This window comes from Pseudorasbora parva, chromosome 18 (assembly GCF_024679245.1).
Source record: "Pseudorasbora parva isolate DD20220531a chromosome 18, ASM2467924v1, whole genome shotgun sequence".
In the NCBI taxonomy this organism is placed as follows: Eukaryota; Metazoa; Chordata; class Actinopteri; order Cypriniformes; family Gobionidae; genus Pseudorasbora; species Pseudorasbora parva.
The window spans coordinates 22,102,396-22,124,785 of NC_090189.1; the positions used below are offsets into that span (position 1 = coordinate 22,102,396).

The following is a 22,390-nucleotide window of genomic DNA, read 5'->3' on the forward strand; positions in this document are numbered from 1 at the left end:
AGATAGATAGATAGATAGATAGATAGATAGATAGATAGATAGATAGATAGATAGATAGATAGATAGATAGATAGAGAGATAGATCATACATTCATACATACATACATACTGTTCGGTACGGCATTCACGGAAATGAATTGCATTTTGTTTCTTCCGGTTTTGTATTTAATTTATTATTTCTATTTCTCTCCATTTTTAAATATTTCTCTCAGTTTATTTTGGCTCTGTTTGAGTGTGCCTGTAAGTCTACATGCTGATATAAGCAAATATCCAATCATATGCACTAAAGTTAGGGAGTGTTTAGCCGTGTTTTGAAGCCTTGCCGGTAAAACATTTAATTTGTTTTACATATGCTGAGCGCACGCACTAAAAGCCTGTCAAACACACGTGATTACTGGACTAAGTAGTCTTACTGCGCTAATACTGTCAAATACACACAAGGTTACACAGTCGGCTATGTGTAAGTGAAAGTAAAATAGCATGTGTCTGCATATAGAATAAAACTGACCAACTGTCTAGATGCAATCACCTCATAAATGCCTCTCTTTCAATCAATTTTCTTTCTCTCTGTCCCTCTGCAGTCCAAAGCCAGAATCTCATAGCGGACAACGTCTCGGTAGTGGAGGGGGAGACAGCCACCATAAGCTGTCGAGTCAAAAACAATGACGACTCCGTCATCCAGCTCCTCAACCCCAACAGACAGACCATCTACTTCAAAGATGTCAGACGTGAGTACACATAAGCATAATGCGCTCACACACAAACAGGCCACGCGTCCCCAGTGGAGCGGAAGTATTAATGTATCAGAGTAATCCACTGCGCTTTTGAGGGCATTCAATAGAGAGACCCAGCTGGTTTGGGAGGGCATGTTTTTTTTAGTGTTTTTTTGCCTTGCTCTCGTGTGATCCATCTTACCCTAGACCGCTCTGATATTTCCCTACAGCTGCACTGTGTAATTATAGCAGGAGTCTTTCTAAAGGGTTTCATCTCTTCCTCCCCTCTATGAAATATTGCACCCGCCGGTCCCATGTCATATGCAGAAAAGCATTTTGATTATGGTATTTTCTTGGTGCAAAAGTTGCATCAGGAAACATTTTTAAGTAGTTCCAAAGTGCTTTGGAGTTCAGTTCGAGTTCAATCCAGCACATATCAGGTGGTGTCAATAGATGGTGGCGCCTGTCTCCACAAACGGTCTCCGGAAAGGTCTGTCCTTTTTATTACATGGCTTTTCTCTGAAATAATGATAAGCTCCGCCAAGGTGCCAGACCGAGTCATTTTCATCTCCTTCTCCATAAACGCCACTGTGGTTAAGGAGCGTCCCAGTCAAGGCGAGTGAACGGGAGAGCCATCAGTCGCCTGAGACTGTCCTCATCAAGTAACGGTTAAAGTAATTGTGTGCCTGGTTTGGATTAAGGTCTTCTGAACCGTCATTTTATCTCTCAGCTTCCAATCATTAGCAAGGCTCAGACTCCAGGTTTTTTGGTCCGTGCAAGGCTGTAATTATCACCCGTCTTCTTAATAAAACTTTGATGGGCTTTTCTCAAAGTAACCGTGGCCGGTAATCAAAATTGATTGCTGCCATTTAGGAGAAGCAGCATGTGTCCTGGAGCCTCTAGGATTAAACCTGAGAAAACAATACAAATGAGATTCGGAAGAGGAACACAAGAGCAAAGGAAAGGAAATGAGACAGAGCGGGAGTGGGAGAAAGAGAGGGAGACATGAGCACGGATAATGGAAGCAGCCATTGATACACGAAGAAAGTTTGTGGTTGCTTCAAGCATTTTCATTTCAAGAGATCCACTGCCTTACGTTGGTGAATTGCAAAGGAGTGAATCAGGCATGTTTTTCTGTTTTGTCTGTTTACATTTTATTAAAATCCATTAAATTATAATTGAATGCATTTTTTTTTAGGTTAACTCTTTCCCCGTCAGTATTTTTCACAAAAATGTCATGGCCCCCAGAATATTTAGTTTTATTAATATTATGTAAATCTAATCATGCAGAAAGATCAGACACTGCTTTTAAACAAAATAATCGGTTTTAGTCTAGCCTCATGCATTCTTTTTTTATTAACACCTGAATGTGGGTAAATTTCATTAAAAAAGCAACGTTTGGAGTGAAAAGTTGAGAAAATCATGTTTTTTTTTTTTTTTTGTCTTGATTTGAATCTTGATCAGATTCAGAGCGAGGCTCTAAACACAGATGGAGTAGATCGAGTCCATTAACACCCCCAAAGCTTGCACAGTCCTATACCTCATCCTGGGTTGACATTTCATTCATTAACATTCTGCTGACTATAGAGCAAAGCCCCTTTAAGATAAGTCATTTCACTCTGCGGCCATCTTTGAAACGCCTCTCGGGCATGCAAGGGCAGCTCCTATCTCTTTGAATGGGGAAACATAAAATTCTCCAAAACTGTTCCTCAAGCTTGCGATTAAATTTAACATTTGAAATCACTAATGAAATCTGACAATCTAACTGCCTCATAAATTTTGTTTTTAAATGCTTGAGTCATGATTCTAAAAAAAGCTGCTTTTTCCGCGATCCTAAACGCCTCATGGTGCGTTTAAGTCAAGACTGTATTTACAGTTGAGTGCACATAAACGCCACAACAAAGTTGTAAATACCAGTGGGAAGTTCTGGATTTTCTTTAAAGGGTTAGTTCACCCAAAAATGAAATTTATGTGATTAATGACTCCAATGTCGTTCCACACCCGTAAGACCTCTGTTTATCTTCGGAACACAGTTTAAGATATTTCATATTTAGTCCGAGAGCATATTCAAGCACATTGATTCATGATTCGGATTGCGTGTCAAACTGCCAAAATCACTGACATTGGCGATCCGAATCATGAATCAATACACTGATTTATAAATATTTGAATCTTTATTTGATGACTGAAAGAAACCAGAAAGAGAATACAATGCTGAATAAAGTCGTATTTGTTGTGATTTTGTGACCAAAATGTATTTTTGATGCTTCAAGAGATTCTAATTAACTAACTGATGCCATATATGGACTACTTTGATGATGTTTTTATTACCTTTCTGGACATGAACAGTAAAGTGTGCATACACTTGCATACGCTCTCAGACTAAATATGAAATATCTTAAACTGTGTTCCGACCAAGTATTGAGGGAGCTGAGCACGCCCACTGGAGTGAATGTTGCGCAACACACAGCTTGCGAGCAGCAGGACTTTTATTTTGACGGGACACAGTCGCTGGCGCCATTTCCGCTTTTCCAGTCACAAGAATGAGGTAACGCGGCTCTGTTTATCATATTAGATACATTTAAAGGTAGGGTAGGTAAGAATTGGTTAAAAAACTTTTTTCCAAATTTGTTTAAACGTTCTTTTTATATCAATACATCATTGAAATGCAAGTACTCTAAATAAGAAAGTATAAAATTTGAGTGTCTGTAGACCTCTCATGACTGTTCTAAAGACAGCTCATTATTTCCATTCACTCCACCTTCTTCCTTCTGGGCTCTTTCCTAAGCCACGCCCCCAAAACACATGAACGCGCCTCACCAACCCCTCAGCTGGAAGAGGCATTATTTACCTCAGACGAGCAGAGTGTGTGTGTAGTGACATCATGTCAGAATCACATGTAATAAAAAATCTAACTTTATCAGTATCAGTATAAACAGATAAGATGTAATTTGGTACTCACTATCAAGCTAGAATACCGATACTGGTAAAGTTTAAAATATATTTTTGTTTAATTCAGTAACAAGCTAGTTATATTTATAATAATAATAATAATAATAATAATAATAAATTTTATTTATAATGCACTTTATATTAAACAAAATCTCAAAGTGCTAAAATTATTTTATATTTATAAGGCAAAGCTAAAAACGGGTAGCATTGATACATTTTTTTTTCCAATTACATCAGTTATACTGTGATGAAGATGAATTTTGTGTAAGATTCATAACATATACTGTGTTTGCGTAAGAGTTTCCATGATGAAAGCATTGTTGATTAGTAGTATCTAAAGCTAACTTAGATCTAAAAAAGTCCCTGGATGTGGTGTACTAGCTTTTATACATGCATTTTGTCATCTAAACTTAAATTTTGCGCAATTCAACACGTCAGCGATCAACTTGAGCTAAGTATATTGAGTATTTATCATCTCTACTAATGGCTAAGTGTATAACATTGTAACTTTATGCTAAGTAATGTTATGTTAGCTATATTAGGCAGCTACGTGTGCTAGTGATACATGCTTCATGAAAACATAAACCAAAAAATAGTGTATTATCAAAATGAAAGATTACCTGTCCAGGAGAAATACAGCTGCAAAGAGTCTTTTTTCAGGTCCCTCAGTTCTCGACATCGTTGGAAAGCCACGCTGATATTTACTCGCGTTTGATTTCTTTGTTTATCCAAAGACTTTTTGTGCATTGCCTTTACTTGTAGGCCTACTGTCTTCCTTTTTTTTGCATTGTTTGCCTTCGCTGACTGCAAAACCCGGCACCGTACATTTTTTATGTTTTTGCTCTTTCTAGGGGTGCGCGCATGTGTGGGCAGAACCTGTAGCGAAAGCGGTGGTTGCCATGGTAGCAAGAGAGAGTGACAGGCACCTAAGCCAATCACTTGTTTCGTCCCGAACGAAAATAATGAGCGGTGTTTATTGCAGATTAACAAGTCTAGAGTCACTTGATTTTTATACTCTCTTTTTCAGAGTACTTATATTTTAATTATGTATTGGCATATAAAGAAAGATTAACCAAGGACAAAAGTGGACTGCATTTATATAAATGGACTGCATTTATATAGCGCTTTTATCCAAAGCGCTTTACATTTTGCCTCACATTCACCCATTCATACACCGACGGCGATGTCAGCCATGTAAGGCGCCATCCAGCTCGTCGGGAGCAGCTGGGGTTAGGTGTCTTGCTCATGGACACTTCGACACTTGGTCAGGTGGAACCGGGGATTGAACCACCAACCTTCTGGTTTGTAGACAACCTACATGAACCACTGAGCCACTGCCATCCCTAAAAAAAATGTTTTAGATCATTCTTACCTACCCTACCTTTAAGTGTGAGCCTGTGTTTAAGGCTCTCTGCTTTCGCTCAGTGGCTGCTGTGACACTTTATTCACACTGCTCAGAGTAAAGCGCTTCTGGCAAATAAAACCGGAAACCGAGGGTAACACAGATATGACGCAATTGAAAGCCGACTCCCTCAGACGTCTGGGCTCCTTGGTTAAAATAGTAAATTTTCAATTTACAAATAGTTGAAAACATTTGGTATATTGAAAGAACTCGACTGAACAAAATCAATAACACTGGCCTTTGGGGTTTTGGATATTTTACTGCAAAATGAATTCATAGTGCACCTTTAATAGACTCTAACACTCTAATGAGAGTTAGTAGACATGTAGGTGTAAGGTTACTTATAGTCAACAGAATGTGTTAAAATTACCTTCAAATTAAAGTGAAACCTAAAGTTTTCCTATACGAAATAAACTGAAGATATTTCCAACAATTTTGGACCTCCAAATATTGTATTCCAACCACAAAACATAGAAAATGGACATTCAAATTTAGACTAAATTCAGACATTGTATAATCCTAAGGTGGTAGCGAGTTGGAATGTAAAGGCTCTTTGGAACTTTTGGCTTCTCAGTAGGTGAAGGGAATGTGAAGATAAAAAAGGAAACTGTTAGAATCTTTGGCAGTCTTCAGCACTAGTTCAGCAGGAGGCGTTAACCACTGTGGAGTTTCTAAAGCACCTCCTCCTCTTTACACACCTCTTACACCCCCCACCTAGTGCGAGCAGAAAGCAACATTATTTATTATATTTATTCAGCGAAGTCTATTTCACATGACTCATGTCAGAGCTTCGACGTAAGCACAGTTCTCTGCTTTGACCTCCATGTGAAAGACATTTCAGATAGTGTCATAGAAGGGTGATTTACTTTAGTGAGGTCCCGTTATTGCACAGACTGACATTTTATGCATCTTACAAATTGTCCGGCGTTCAGTGGCCATGCTCTGATGGGTTAGTGGCAAATGGGCTTAAAGTTCCAATAGTTTGATCTATAAATGTGGCACTACAACAATACCTCACTCCACTCCATTGAGTTTGATGCGTTGGGGAACATGACCATGTCACCAATGACAAGTATCTTTATGTCATGTTTTGGGATAAGGTAGGACAGAAAATCACAAAAATCACTGTGTATCAGTGCATGTGGGCTACAATGATATTTCAAGTCTTCTATTTCCTGTGAAATGTGCCATGCTGAGAGGACACAAAGCTGGGACAGTGTTATTTCGCTTTGTCTTTTTGTCCTTGTTGCATGTAATCGTTTTACTTCCTGAGCCTTTCAGATTCCTGGATGGCATATGCTGCCCGTTTTATATATGCCTGCCCTCATATGTTACGACACACTCATTGTGACGAGAATTAAAACGACGAGCAGAGACCCGCATCACCGTTCCCCAATGCCTTCTGCCCAAATGAAAGTCTGAGAACATAATACAGGTTAAAGCCTTGTAAAAATCCCCAGCAAATGAAAGACAGTTTCAAAAAGCAAAAAAGGAACACGGAGTGCAAAAGCATTTGTCCATGCTTTTTTCAGGGTGATAAGCTTTAAAGGGTTTTGTCAGGCAGAGAAGCTGGTTTACTGGGCAGCATGCCCTCAGAAGGGACTGGAAACCACGCTGAGCTTCATTCTCCACCGCTCCCACAGTGCACTGGATGTAGCTGGCCGACAGAAATGTTCCCTCTCACAGCAGTGGGACAACCTCCTGGGGGTCCGCAAGCTCTTGCTGTCACCATGTCCGGCGCTGTGTCCGAAAATGCTACAGCAAGCAGCAAAGGGCATGTAGTCAGACAGACATGCTGTTATTATTTAGGCCACAAAGCCCTGAATTTTTTTTCCTTAAGGTTTCGACTTTGTTCATCCTATTCCAAAAAATAAACTAGAACGAGTATGTAAATTCTGTCTGGATGTCCTGAAGGCATATTATTCTTACAACTGCCTGTTTGTGCACTTTGCATACTTTTCTCATTTAAAGTGAAATCAAAAGTGACCCGGTTTACCTTTTACCTGGTCTTACTGGGAATGAATAATTGGTGGACATTATCCAAACACCTTTTCCAACTGATGTGACGATCTCTCCCCTTCAACCTCCTGTCATGAAGGACTTTTTTTACTTCCTAATTGCTACTTCTATTTTTCCTCATTGAATATCAATTAAATAATAATACTTGGTTACACCATGACATTAATTAGTTTTTTTTTTTTTCTTGAAAATGGTATAAAACTTTTTTTCTCTTCTTTTTTTATTGCATATATTTTTAACATTTAAAAAATGTTGTGACATCAGACTTTTCTCAATTCTTTTTCTATGGAATGAAGGGGTGTTTCTTTACCTCCAAAGCTTACCCGGTTTTATTCGCCTCACTGATATGGGCTCCCTAGTTTCTTGCCCTCTCTTTTCCCAATTAGAGCTGACACCGCACTTATTCATGTTTTCATAATGCTCTAATTATTGCTGTCTCTCCACCTGACGCACAGTCACGATAGATTATTAACCGGTTTGGCTTCTTGCTCCTTATCGGTTTATTTTAATCCTCACATTTCCCCAATCAATAAATTGAATTAAATCATTGGCTTCTGCCTGCCCTCCCCTTGACAGCCACATTCCCGCTTTCAAGCTGGCCGCTCTAATTAGTCGCACATTATGCGGCTGTTGGATGAAAGGCGCGCTGCTTGGCGTTTCAAAACAAAGACCACCACAATGGCTGCTAGAGATCATAGCGCTGCTGATGGTCCGCGCGTTTCAGTTTGGAAGCGCGCGGCTTTATTACTCCCCAGCTCAGACGTGTACCTGAATAAACTGCGCCCACACTTGTGTTCAGTGAAATATAGATGTAAAAGCTACATGTGCAAAATGTTTTATTTATTTGTTTTTCCGCTCTGAGCTTACGCCGCCCTGACATCATGATCAAAGGTGAGAAATGCGTTGCCTTGGCAGCAGGGTCTTCCAGCGCGGCCTCCACGTGCGTGTGCGGTGATCTGTGAGAGAAATGGACTGAGAGAGGGAGCTCAGCATCTCCCACGCTGCGGATGGCAGCGGCACGTTCGGATGTGGGGGCTTGAGCGGGGAAATGCAAGTATAAGAAAGCCGTTCGTAAGAGAGAATGGTAAAGATCTTTTTCCTTTTGCGGTGTACACAGAGAGACTGAAGCAATATGAGCAATATGTCTGCTCTCTCTCTCTCTCTCTCTCTCTCTCTCTCTCTCTCTCTCTCTCTCTCTCTCTCTCTCTCGCTCTGCATCTCTCTGGATATTTTTTTTCTTTTGAATGAAAGCGAAAGAGCATGGCTAACCAGCTGGATCCAAGAACAATCAACACCCTGCGCCATCAGGGCCTGCTTTCATGATCCCATCGCCTCAAAAATCTCTAATGATGCCCGATTATTTCTTTATTTATTTCCTCTTTTATTTATTTCTTTATTTATTTATTCATGGTCTTCTTTTTGTGCTCCTTTGAACTCGGCTGTTGCGGACAAGAACAAACGCATGCGCGAGAGCTCTCTGTGTCGTAAATGGTCTGTCGATCGGCCCGGAATTTATCCGCGGGTGGAGGTTGCCGGTAACCTTTCATCTCATCCTCTCTCTCTCTCTCTCTCTCTCTCTCTCTCTCTCTCTCTCTCTCTCTCTCTCTCTCTCTCTCTCTCTCTCTCTCTCTCTCTCTCTCTCTCTCTCAGCACCATTTACTTTTCACGCTCAGCCTCCCACACAGCGTTAATGGACTCCTCATTATTCTGGGACGAAAGAATTCCGTTCCTCCACGTAATTAGGAGAAAGAACCATAAGTCAGCATCGGTATGCGATTCTCAGTCGCGTTCAAACTTGATCTGCTTTAAACCAAGGAAGTGTCTACCATATTTAATACAAGAATACAGTTATTTATTTATTGTTTTAAATATATATATTATGTGAAAGTCACATTGCATAACACTGATTATATTATTACAATGCCCTGCCCCCTGTTAAGGGGTGTAATATACACTCACCTAAAGAATTATTAGGAACACCATACTAATACTGTGTTTGACCCCCCTTTCACCTTCAGAACTACCTTAATTCCATTTGGCATTGATTTAACAAGGTGCTGAAAGCATTCTTTAGAAATGCTGGAGATCTGTGTGATGCACATCCAGGGCACGAAGCTCCCGTTCCACCACATCCCAAAGATGCTCTATTGGGTTGAGATCTGGTGACTGTGGGGGCCATTTTTTGCTTTGTGACATGGTGCATTATCCTGCTGGAAGTAGCCATCAGAGTATGGATACACAGTGGTCAGAAACAATGCTCAGGTAGGCCGTGGCATTTAAATGATGCCCAATTGGCTCTAAGGGGCCTAAAATGTGCCAAGAAAACATCCCCCACACCATTACACCACCACCACCACCAGCCTGAACAGTGGTAACAAGGCATGATGGATCCATGTTCTCATTCTGTTTACGCCAAATTCTGACTCTACCATCTGAATGTCTCCTAGCCTATTTTCCTATTTGTAGTGGAGATGAGTGGTACCCGGTTGTGTTTTCTGCTGTTGTTGACCATCCGCCTCAAAGTTGTGCGTGTTGTGGATTCACAAATGCTTTGCTCCATACCTCAGATGTAACGAGTGGGTATTTCAGTCTAAGTTACTCTTCTATCAGCTCGAATCAGTCGGCCCATTCTCCTCTGACCTCTAGCATCAACAAGGCATTTTCGCCCACAGAACTGCTGCATACTGGATGTTTTTTCCCCTTTTCACACCATTCTTTGTAAACCCTAGAAAGGGTTGTGTGTGCCCCTTAATGCATTGAAGCAACTGCCTAGGGGTGACCCCGAATAGTCGAAGATTCGATGCATCGATATGCAGAGCCTGATTCAACCACCAATCTCATGGTTGAATCTTCGCGGGTGTTATGAAACGAGGATCATACCATTTTTGAAATATGGGGGTGCTCAATATTTTAAAGACGTGTCGCGGTGCTGAGCTGAGCATCGGTGTGCGACCCCTTTAAGGGCGCTGAGCTTCGCACCGCGCCTTTAAAATTAGAACACGTTCAATGAGTGTACACACACCGGCGGCAGCATTCAGCGCCTGTCCGCGGCCACTCAGGAAGTTGTTTAAAATCCTGCTGCACTACAGAGCGCTTTCGTGCAGCTCATCTGTCAGTCAATTCAAAATTGAGCTCGCGTGTATATAATGTGCGCGTCAGGTGGCGGTGTGAGTGAGATCCTGAGGCGCGCGGGGATGAGCTTCGCGTGCGTCTTCCTTTAGGCACAATATGCATAAACGCACTCAAAGTGTTCTTTTCCTCTCTAGGCAGGTATTTTTTTTTAGGTTTATTTATCAAAATGTTCTTTTATATATTTGTGTGATGTTCTGTATTTCGATCGCGGCTTTAACATGTTATGAGAAAATGGTTTATTAATGAGCCGCCACATTACCTTTTAGGCTATTTAAACCTAAATAAGAAAGCCATTGTCTGTTCGTCTGTCAGTTGGCAGGCAGTTTTGGTTGCTTTATTAAAAGTTGTTGCTGTGTGCAGTGTGTAAAGGAAAATAAAAATAGTTTTACCCTTCTGCTGACAGTGTCTTGCCCCTCCCAACCCATTCACACACACAGATGATTCGACTATCAGTCGACCATAGACAGATTCGACAATTCTGATTCGATTGTCTAAATCCTTAGTCGAGGACAGCTACAACTGCCATGTGATTGTTTTATAAGATAATTGCATTAATGAGAGATTGAACAGGTGTTCCTAATAATCCTTTAGGTGAGTGTATTAGGCAGCAAGTCACCAGTCAGCTCTTCAGTTTCATGTATTGGAAGCAGGGGTCAGGCCTTCATATGCAGGGTGGGCAAAACATAGTGTATGAAAATTGATTTCCAGATTACCTTAAAAAATATAATGCAGCATATTAAAGTCCAACGTTTCAAAGCAAACAACAAAACATAAAAAACTACTCTGTAAAACAATTCCACTTATTTCAATTTTTTTAAGTAATATAAAAATGTTACCATGACTTGTTGATCATTTCTTTTTTTACACTGCATAATAAACAATCAAATGACTTTAATTGTGTTTGTCATTCGCTATTATTATTTTTATATATGTATACAAACATGTGGGAAATGTTTGTACATTTCCTCCTGCAATATTACTCACCATAATTAAGTGTCTCTCTTTGTTCACATTAAAAGGAATCACCAAGATTCATTGCTAGACTTTGTTTCTTGCAGCAGTTCAATTATATCCTGGCTTTTTGAAATATTAACTGATTGATATTTGCTTTGCCATTTTCAAATTCAACTGCACAAACGTGCAACTCTTTTTATTACAAATTGTACAACCTTGCGTGGCAGAGATAACATTGTGGACGAGACTATCAGAAATAACAAATCATATTTATTTTTTTATTTTGACAAGTGTATGATATGCATCTATGGTGAGTGGGACAACTGCATTTTACCATGGAAACTTGTATTTAATCATTTTTTAACTAAATAAATACATTTATAATTATTTATAACATGTATTATAATTATTATTGTATATTAAATAAGTTCATAGATCTAATTGGAAAATGACCAACTTTTGATTGGGTGAGATATACTTCATACTCCCACCTGGGCTCACCCATATAGCTTCGCCACTGGTTGGAAGCATGAAAAATGGGCACGCTAAAACAAACGGAGTGACTTTGACAAGCTAGGGCCAAATATTAATGGCTAGAAAAATGTGTCTGAGCGTCTCCAAAATGGCAATTCATGTGGTGTTTTCCCAGTATGACTTAGTACCAATCAAAAGTAGTGCAAGGAAGGACACCTGGTGAACTGGCGTCAGGGTCAAGGCACATTGATGAATGTGGGGAAGGTTTACCCATCTGGTCCGATCACACAGAAGTGTGTACCTCAAATTTCTGAAAAACTTAATGCTGACCATGATAGAAAGGAGACAACCAGTTAGAGTGGCCCTGATGCCGAAAGTGGCTTGTTTACTGAGGTAAGGGTTATGGTGCCAATAAAAATCATTCAACTGATGAAATATGAGATATGTTTAGAAAAACAAAGAGATCAAGATAAATATCAAATTAATATTCTAACAGAATATTTTATTGTGCTTTATTTTGTCAAATTGTGCAAAAAGTGTGAAAATATTTCAGTTAGCTTCTGTGACTGGTTAACTCCTTTCTATCATGGGCAGCATTAAAGGGTTAGTTCACCCAAAAATTAAAATGATGTCATTAATGAGTCATAATGACTCAACCCCAATGTCATTCCACACCCGTAAGACCTTTGTTCATCTTCGGAACACAGTTTAAGATATTTTATATTTAGTCAGAGAGATTCTGTCTCTCCATTGAAAACGTTTGCACAGTATACTGTCCCTTTCCAGAATATTTTCAGATATTTGAGCTACAGTAGCTTTTGTGTGTGATCAGACCAGATGGGTAAACCTTCCCCACATTCATCAATGTGCATTGACCCTGACGCCAGTTCACCAGGTGTCCTTCCTTGCACTACTTTTGGTTGGTTTCTAAGTCATACTGGGAAAACACCACATGACTTGTCAAGAAGTCCATTTTAACACAAAAATGTCATTTCCATGACAGAATTATCAAACCAATTACACAATTTGCATGTATCCATTGGACATTTTGGTTGACAAAAAGAGGTAATGGAATTTGCTTGCTAAAAGTCCACAGAGACAAAAGTGCTCATGAAACACTTACATGCTCACGACAAAGCAAAAAAAAAAAAAAAAAGTTCTCTTAGGTGTTGAAATGAAAAGGCACTTAGATGTCACAGTGGTCTAGCGTGGCATGTCCCATGGATACTGTCCCTATTTCAAACCCCAGTGATACAATGCTCAGGTCAGATGATGCTAGAAATAGATGCCCATTTTTCTGCGTGTGAAGCAATCTCAATCACTTTGGTTATTCCCACGAAGCACCTTTAAGTAATCTGAAGAATATATTGTAGCCTGCACATTTGCAACACTCTCCTGGTGTCATTTATAAGCAGTAGCTTAAAAGAAGCATATGGCTGCCTTTATTTGCCTCAGCGGAAAGACAATCTAGACTTCAAATGGGAAAAATTCTGCTAATTATCTCCTACATGTTTCTATTGTTGCTTGCAATGGAAGTGGAGTGTGAAGATGTGACTTTTCATTCTAACATCTGCTGTCTTTCTCTATCGACCCTCTAGCCCTGAAAGATGCTCGATTCCAGCTGGTCAATTTCTCAGACAACGAGCTGCGTGTGTCGTTATCCAACGTGTCTCTCTCAGACGAGGGAAGATACGTGTGCCAGCTCTATACAGACCCCCCACAGGAAGCCTACGCCGACATCACTGTGCTAAGTATGAACACTATCTATCTATCTATCTATCTATCTATCTATCTATCTATCTATCTATCTATCTATCTATCTATCTATCTATCTATCTATCTATCTATCTGTCTGTCTGTCTGTCTGTCTGTCTGTCTGTCTGTCTGTCTGTCTGTCTATCATCTATCTATCTATCTATCTATCTATCTATCTATCTATCTATCTATCTATCTATCTATCTATCTATCTATCTGTCTGTCTGTCTGTCTGTCTGTCTGTCTGTCTATCATCTATCTATCTATCTATCTATCTATCTATCTATCTATCTATCTATCTATCTATCTATCTATCTATCTATCTATCTATCTATCTATCTATCTCTCTCTCTCTATCTATCTATCTATCTATCTATCTATCTATCTATCTATCTATCTATCTATCTATCTATCTATCTATCTATCTATCTATCTATCTATCTGTCTGTCTGTCTGTCTGTCTGTCTGTCTGTCTGTCTGTCTGTCTGTCTGTCTGTCTATCTATCTATCTATCTATCTATCTATCTATATATCTGTCTGTCTGTCTGTCTGTCTGTCTATTTATCTATCTATCTATCTATCTATCTATCTATCTATCTATCTATCTATCTATCTATCTATCTATCTATCTATCTATCTATCTATCTATCTATCTATCTATCTATCTATCTATCTATCTATCTATCTATCTATCTATCTATCTATCTATCTATCTATCTATCTATCTGTCTCCCCAAGGTTGAGAACCACTGGACTAGACAAACTGAACCTTTTGTTTTGACCATCAGATTTCCCATAAGGCACTTGCCGCATCAACAAACACCCACAGATACACACATGCAGGGCTTCTTTGTTTCTTGAGGAATCCTTTTATGATCAATCACTAGAGTGGAGCAGCTTTTATGAGATGCTGCAGCAGTGTAGAATCACGATATAGCCATTCATCTTCACCGAACAGAAGGCCTGAGACGCGGCCAAGCCAGATCCTGAACGTCGAGTCATTCATATTTCAGAATGGAGCCAGTGCTCGACATGTGCGCACACACACACACGTTCACTGCTGTTTGGAGGGGCTCCTGAAAGCTCTCTAAAATCTCAACAAACACTTCACCTGCTACTTTCTTTTGAGGACTCAGCTGCATGGTGGGGCCATTCAGCGGAATTATTGTTTATGTGTTTGTGCGTGTCTTTGTGTACATGTGAACACTTTGCTGCATTCTGCGTCTTGACATAACTGCATGGAAAAATCACCTGCACTTAAAAGTGATTATTCCGTTTTGAGAGCAGAGTTTAGTGTGGGGTGGATATTGAGGGAGCGGGATTGAAGAGAGCTTGCTGAATACTCTCGAGTGGCTGGTTCCAAAGCTTCTGATGCCCAGGCTGAATGCTTGAATGGAACCCTGCTGCTCAGGGGGAACAAGAAACCTCTACTACTGAATTACCCTGTCCAAAATAAATACAAATATTTATGTCAGATAGCTAGAAGGTTTTAGGATAAATGTGACCTTTTCAGGTAAGCATTTTAGACATAGTGACCGTTCTGGAAATAAGGACCACTGAATACAAGCATGTCTTTTTGAAAGCGCTGTTATCACATCATATCCAACTGAGCACCCATATAAATCAGAAGCCTACCAGATACGATAAGATTCCCGCAACAAGCAATTTGTCTGTCTACACGAGGTGTTTACACGATAAAATCAACCGAATATCACAGCCAATCAGAAGAGCGTGTGGCAGAGTCTCTTTGCACTTGCAATAAAATTAATAAATACAATCTAATTAATAAACATTAAATCAGTTGAAAATGAAAGGGATATTTCACCAAAAATTATGTCATCATTTATTTATCCTCCAAACCTTTATACATTTCTTTGTTCTGCTAAACACAAAGGAATATGTTTAGAAGCAGGCATTGACTACCATAATGTTGGGGAAACTTTTCCTTGGGTGAACTATCCATTTAATACTTAACCCTCTGGTCCTCTTCGGTCAAAAATGACCGAAACATTGTACGTTTTTTTAATTGTTTTTGGTTCAGCGGAATGGGATGACACTTGGTGACTTTTGTTGCATTAGCAATGTGAGCACACAAAAAAATCATTGAGATGTTTCGGGTATGTTAAAGGGTCGTCAAAAAAAAAATAGTCACACTTGTCTCCTTCGTGGTACACTTAAAAAAATTATTTAGAAAAAAAGTTGCCTGGTTGCCTTAAAGTTTTGAGTTCATTGAAATTAAAATTTTGACAATTTTTTGAGATTCGACAACCTTTATTTAAATATTATTAAAAGATTTTGTAAGCATATTGGGTAATTGTGTGTTTTATTTCTGATGATGCAGTGAAACATGCCAAATAGTGTTATATTTCATGATTTATCACATTTTGTATGTGGTTCAGATACAAAAATATTTTGAGTTTCTGTTTATTAAGCAAATTTCCTTCATTGTATCAACTCAAATTTTTAATTTCAATAAACTCAAAATTTTAAGGCAACCAGGTTACTTACTTTTTTAAGTTAAACCAACAAAAACCAACCAACATTTTTTACAGTGTAAAAATGATCGCCATAGGAAATTAATGGAAAATACGCAAATCAGCCATTAACCAGAAAAAAATACATAGCAATGTAGGGGTGACGCTAAAATATTAAGAGTACAAAATTGACACAACCAAATTTTATATTAATTTCAATCAAGAAAAATAGCTAATAAAAATTTTATAAATATTGCATATTATCACAAAATACCCTCAAAATTTTAAATAATAATCAAATAATATTATGGGGGGGGGGGTTGAGTTACATTTACACTTTTTTCAGCGGGAGGACATGTGACCCTAAAATGAAGAGGACCAGAGGAACTGTATGTAAGAAATGTATTTCAATTAATCATAAAATTACCCTGATATGTCACTAGACAGAAATCAGGTTCATTTCAAATACTTTTATCACTGACAACAGCAGTCCAGACAGGATATTGCAATTTAAAAGTTGTTGTTGCAGCCCTCAACTGATGTTGATATTGACATGATATTGTTGTGTTGTGTGAAGCTCCGCCCTCCACCTATCGACCATTAATGAAGCCAGTAGTGTTTTGGCATCCAGGTTGCCAGATCTGCTTTGGTTACCACAGCTGCAGCTACAAACATTCCTGCTGGATCCTGGGGGAGAGGGGGAGAGGGGATAGTGATTGCAGTACCGGTTTTGGCCACAATCTTGCATACACTTCCTTTAATGTGTGTACTTACAGTTTTTCTCAGTCGCTTTGGTACATTTCTCGAATCAAACTCACAATTTGCAAAACAGTAAGTGCATTTCTCAAAACAATTTGTACAAGTAGCAAAACACCATGGATAACCTGCAAAAGCCATTCTCTTACTCAAAATCCTTAGTTTATCTCTCAAAAGTAAACATCTGTGTCAATGAACATGTCAGTGTCATCAGAATGACAAGTCCTTGTGTCATTGTGTACGGGTAAGTCAAATTGTTTAGTCATGTTGTCAATATAACAGTTTACTCTGGAGGGATGTTCTGATGGAAATTATGGCAAAAGTTTTGATGACAATTATTGTCAATTGTAATTTACATCTTAGTTTATGTGTGAGTGTACTTGCAAGAGAATTTTAGGGAAAAGTCTAATGGAAATATAGAAAGTATAGAAATATGCTTGACATATTATGATAACGTGTTCAACTATTTTGCATGTAAAGACTTATGCTATGAGCTTGTGCCTAACTGTAGTGGGGGGTGAGAATATTCAACAGAGACCCAATATAATACATTTTGATCAACTGATAATGTAGGAAACAACAGAGAATTGTACATAATAGTTTGCATGGATGTACCAAAGCATTTGCAACTTGTTCAAAGAAATGAGAAACTGCTTTTTTGATGTGCACAAGTGACAATGATGTGAGAATTGAACAGGTAGTTTTGAGAATTGCAATTCTGATCTGAGAAATGTACCAAAGCGATTGAGAAAAACTGTAATACTTGTTACTGAAATAATCTTTGAGTTTTAATTTGATTATTTACATTGAGTTCACAGTTCGAACATTCTTCTTTTATTTTTATTATCTAAAATGAATTAACTTTGACCGGGCTGCTGTGTTGCGTCATGTCTGGTAATAACACAGTGTTGCAGTGCTTGAAAGAGGGTGTATCCTTGTTATATTATGCCTGTGAGCATTCCCAATTATCCAAGTCAGTGTAAGATGTTCAAGTAGATTTATTCTAGTCAACTGGCTATGTTGCTTTCTGTTGCACAAGATGTTCCATCACTATCTGTGTTGCAGTCATTCTGATTCATCACAGTATGCACTGTCTAGGTACCTTCCTTTGTGCCATTTGTAATAGAGAATGAATACACTCACCCTTTTATATTCTATGATGTGTCAATCCCTCAGTGTTAGCGCCTGTGTTGGCTATCAATGCACCTTGGGCTGAATGTGACTAGTGGTGCTTGATTTACAGAGAGCCTTGTAAAATCTGTCTGTCCTCTCTCAGTCCCACCAGGAAACCCAATCATAGAGTCCCGTGAAGACATCGTCAGCGAGGGCAACGAGACGGAGATAACCTGCACCTCCATGGGCAGCAAACCCGCCGCAACGATCAGATGGATGAAAGGAGACAAAGAGCTAAAGGGTGGGTCAAGTCACATTGTATACACACAAACAAACCAGCTGTTTACCAGGTTTTCTCTCCACGTTACAAACTAAAGTGCATGTTTTTTTTCCCCTGGTGCACTTTACTCTGATAATTTATATATTGAAAAGTGATGCTTTTAATTAAAAACACTGTATAAGAACATTCATTAATACTAGCAATACATCGTTACATTTAAATAATGCTTAGCAGATCATTTGTTGATGTACATTACTGTTCAAAAGTTTTAGTTCATTAATATTGTTTTAAAGAAAAACATTTTTTAGCAAGGACACATTCAGTTTAGCAAGTGACAGTAAAGACATTTATAATTGTTTATATTTTAAATAAATGCTGTCTTGAACTTTCTAACATAGTGAAATGTATTTAAAATATATGTATTTTCTATTAAATATGTACTAAAAATCCATTAAAATATTTACTGACATATAGTTTGAGAAGGATTTAAATATTATAATGAATGTTTATTTTGAGTACTTGTTTATTGCACAATGCACATTTCTTAATAGCAAGCCTAAAATGTGTTTTAAGAATAGTATGATCTCTGTACGATATTTAATGCAATATATTTTGCATTATAATATAAGTATCATGTATAAGTATAAATATAAGTATCCTTCAATTATACTGGTAATAGTTTTGTTTAGCACAATCAAATATACTTAAGTATTTAGTTGGACCTCAGTAAGAGATTTAGTACAAAATAAGTTGTTCCAATTTAGCAGACATTTAGTATACCAATTTAGTTTACAAAACTAAATACTAATACAAATGTACAATAGCAGGATATTAAGTACATAAGTATGTAAATGTATTTGTAGTATACTTAGCATTAAATAAACATATTCAAAATACGTTTTGCATATCTATTTAATAATAACAGCATATTAGAATGATTTCTGAAGGATCATATGCATTGTTGGGCATAATAAATAACAAATAACACCAGTTTACTGTAAATCCTTTACAACACTACTTTTGTTTAAATATGTAACGCAGGTTTGTTTTCCCATTTGTAGACTGACACCTCTCCTGTCTCAATGGGAGTAAGAGACAGAGGCGTTATGAGCGCTGTGTAAACATAGTGGTTGTTGTAGTTGTAGACTAAATGTGAGCATGCATTTACTCACTCCTCAAAATGAATAAAAACAGTGAAATGCAAATTCATAATAATAAATCACAAACCTGCAATAATGAAATGTTACATTGCACAAATTTACTTTATGCATTTAATGTCACTTTATTAACGAATTACTTTGCTGCTGACCTTCATTCGAACACACTGAGCAAAAAATTACTTTATGTAAACGTCAATTATGTGATTTTTTGTATCAGAGTGTTGAATTTTTTTCTTCTGCATCCTATTCTTTTGCAATCCAGAATGGAAGCACAGCTGAAAGGTTATTTTGAGATGCACCCTCTCCTGTACAGGTGTGAATATGCATTTTATTTCAGCTTTAGGCTAATTCATTACACTTTTGGTGTATAAGGGCCTTTTATTAGCAAAAAATAAATACATTTTGTTGTTTAAAACAAGAACAAAAACAAGTAAGCGCAGACATACCCCCTTCTCCGCATACTTTAGTCCAAAGATTATTGATCTTTGAATGTCTTGTGAAATTTGGACAACAGTCATAATTATAAACTCACCAACTCCTTTTCAACATCTGTTTACCTGAATGCTCCTCAAAGAAGCTTGACTCATTTTCCATATCGCTTCATAGGGGTTAGTAAGAGGCCGTATCCTTTGACCCGCAGTCGTCTAGACACAGGCAATTTGCGTATTATGTACAAATTACTGCATATAAGCTGTCCTAATAACAGCTACCCAAAATGAGACGGCTAAATTGGAGTCCTGGATGGATGTTTTCTTTGGTAATTAGCGATAAGCTCAGTCAGGGGTCTCTGTTTCTCTCCACTGGGAGTTTCAGCAGCTATTACAAAGCATCATTCTGTTCATTTGTCAGTGGGAGTTTTGTTTTTATGTAACATCAATATATTATTGGACAGTTGGACAAATGTAGCGCTAAAGAAGAACGAGTTCGCCTCAGTGAGATGGACAGCAGGACATGAATATTCTGTTCTTGTATAGCGAAATGGTTTGAATGGTGGAGGTGAAAGCGATTGAAGAAACCGAGGGACTCCTTTCCTGACAGGCAGTGCAACGCTGGCACTCACTGACTGGAAATTGCTTTTGGCCCCTGCGCCTTTTCGGATTTATTTTTAATTAAATGTCCTCATCATTCAGCCTAATTACCTCTAGGATAATCAGGCTTTTTTAAATATCATTTAAAGGTTACACCCATACAGCCCCGGAATGTAAACTCCGCCGCCCCCATGATGTACCGCCTCATTCTCCCTCTCTCTCACGCAAACACAACCTTCCCAGCTTTATCCGTGTTATGTGCTGTGTTTAGTACTTCTGTTTTACAACCTGCTCCATTGTTGATACACACCTGTCTCATAAGACTAGCTGAATGAACATCGAGAAACAATAAGTTGTTAATTTCCTCCTGTCAGACGACGTCGACTTGCTCATTGTGTCATTGCTCAAAAATATAATCTCATTTCAATTAGCCAACTAAGCTCAGCTGAAACACAATGGCTCGATTCAACATTTTTAATGGCTTTAAGGAAGTTTTCAAAATACTAGTTTGGCCCCAGATCTCCAGACTGCCCTCTTTGAGGGAGTGACTTTCCATTGGAAGGTGTTGAATAATGGGAAAAGAAGGGGAGGGCAAATTATAGAGCAAAAAAAGTGAAAAAATGGTGAATTCAATGGGGAACAGGATCTCTTTTGATATTCACCCCACTGTATCGCTGCAGATCGGGACTAATCAGAGTTCCTTTGCATTTCAAAAAGGGAGATGTTATTGAAATGAAGAAATGCCTGAATGACAGTGATTGACCTGTGATTATCTCTTTATCAGCAGTGACTGTGGCATTGTGAGGCAGAATACAGGCGTGCTTCTGGGCTCTCAATGAGCTCTGTGTCTTCTCTTATTTGAGATACGATTGTCTGACTATCCATTCATAGCTGATAATGCTGAATGGAGTGAAAATTAATGCTCAAGACAAGGAATTGTCACAAAAAAACAAAAAAAATGAGTATTGAGATGTCCAGATTTCCACACAGCAGTGCCATTTCTGGGCATTTCTATGATTTATTGTAAAATTAGCATTGTGTTATATTGATAACATGTATAACACAGTCAAAAGATATGAAAGAACAACACATAAATGGCAATCATAGCAAGTGTGATTTTTTTAAATGTTAAAATACACTAACGCTTTATTTATTTTTAAATTTTTATTAGGACAACAGTAATTTGGTCAAACGGTTCATCATTTAGCCTAATTACCTCTAGGATTATCAGGCTTTTTTTAAATATCATTTAAAAGGACCGGGACGTTTCAGCATAGCGTTTGAGGAAGTCGCCTGTCAATTGCTTCATATCTGCGTTACCCTCAGTTTCGGGTTTTATTTGGCAGGAGCGCTTTACTCTTAGCAGTGTGAACAAGTGAACGCACGGAGTAACGTCATAACATCATTTTCAACACACGTAAATGTATCTAATATGATAAACAGAACTGCAACCTCATAATCATAACCGGAAAAGCGGATCAGTGCAGGCGCCCGGCGACTGTGTCCCGTCCCGTCATAATAAAAGTCCCGGTGTTCGCGAGGCGGGTATTTGTGTAACAATCGCTCCAGTGGCCATGCTCAGCTCCACAACACTCGGTCCTGCTCTGCTTCACACTACAGTAACGTTAATAACTGCATGCATGAATGTGATTTCAGCCCGAGTCCTATTTTCCACCGGCTGTGAGGTGAAGACCCAAGATACTGCACTCAAACTTTGCGTCATCAAACTACGCATTTGCTTTGAATCGTCGCCCTTCAGTGGACGGAAAGTTCTATAGTGCACCTTTAAAACACCAAAGCTTTAATATGTGTTGTATTTTTTTTAGACAGGTGAGCAACTGTTTGGGTACATTGATCGACAGAAAACAGCCTGGTTATACATCTCAACACATCTAGTCTTATTGGTCAAATCTAATTTTTGATTACATTTTTTTTCCATGAGTACCATGTTTTACCATGCCTAATATCGATCTAACTTACTGCAATGTGCAACAAGTGTCTCACAGTAGCCGCAGAGCAAACGAACAGAGTAACATTGTAACATAGCTTTCAACACACTCAAATGTATCTAATATCGCTTTTCCAGTACCAGCTCGACTCGCCTTGTCTTGGCTCGCTTTTCGCTCCATTTTCCATTGCAGATAGTACCTCCACAATAGTACCTGGTCATCATAGCGA

The 22,390-nt window shown here is 38.5% G+C and overlaps 1 protein-coding gene across 4 annotated transcripts in view; it reads left to right on the forward strand.

The window, feature by feature from the left end:
• The window catches only part of cadm1a (cell adhesion molecule 1a), a 323,756-nt gene that overhangs the window by 237,951 nt on the left and 63,415 nt on the right, over positions 1 to 22,390 (forward strand). For all 4 annotated transcript variants that reach the window (XM_067423006.1, XM_067423008.1, XM_067423007.1 and 1 more), the window contains 3 exons: positions 582 to 728; positions 13,245 to 13,397; positions 17,908 to 18,045. In XM_067423006.1, coding sequence (XP_067279107.1) covers positions 582 to 728; positions 13,245 to 13,397; positions 17,908 to 18,045 — 438 coding nt within the window. The remainder of the gene's footprint in view (positions 1 to 581; positions 729 to 13,244; positions 13,398 to 17,907; positions 18,046 to 22,390) is intronic.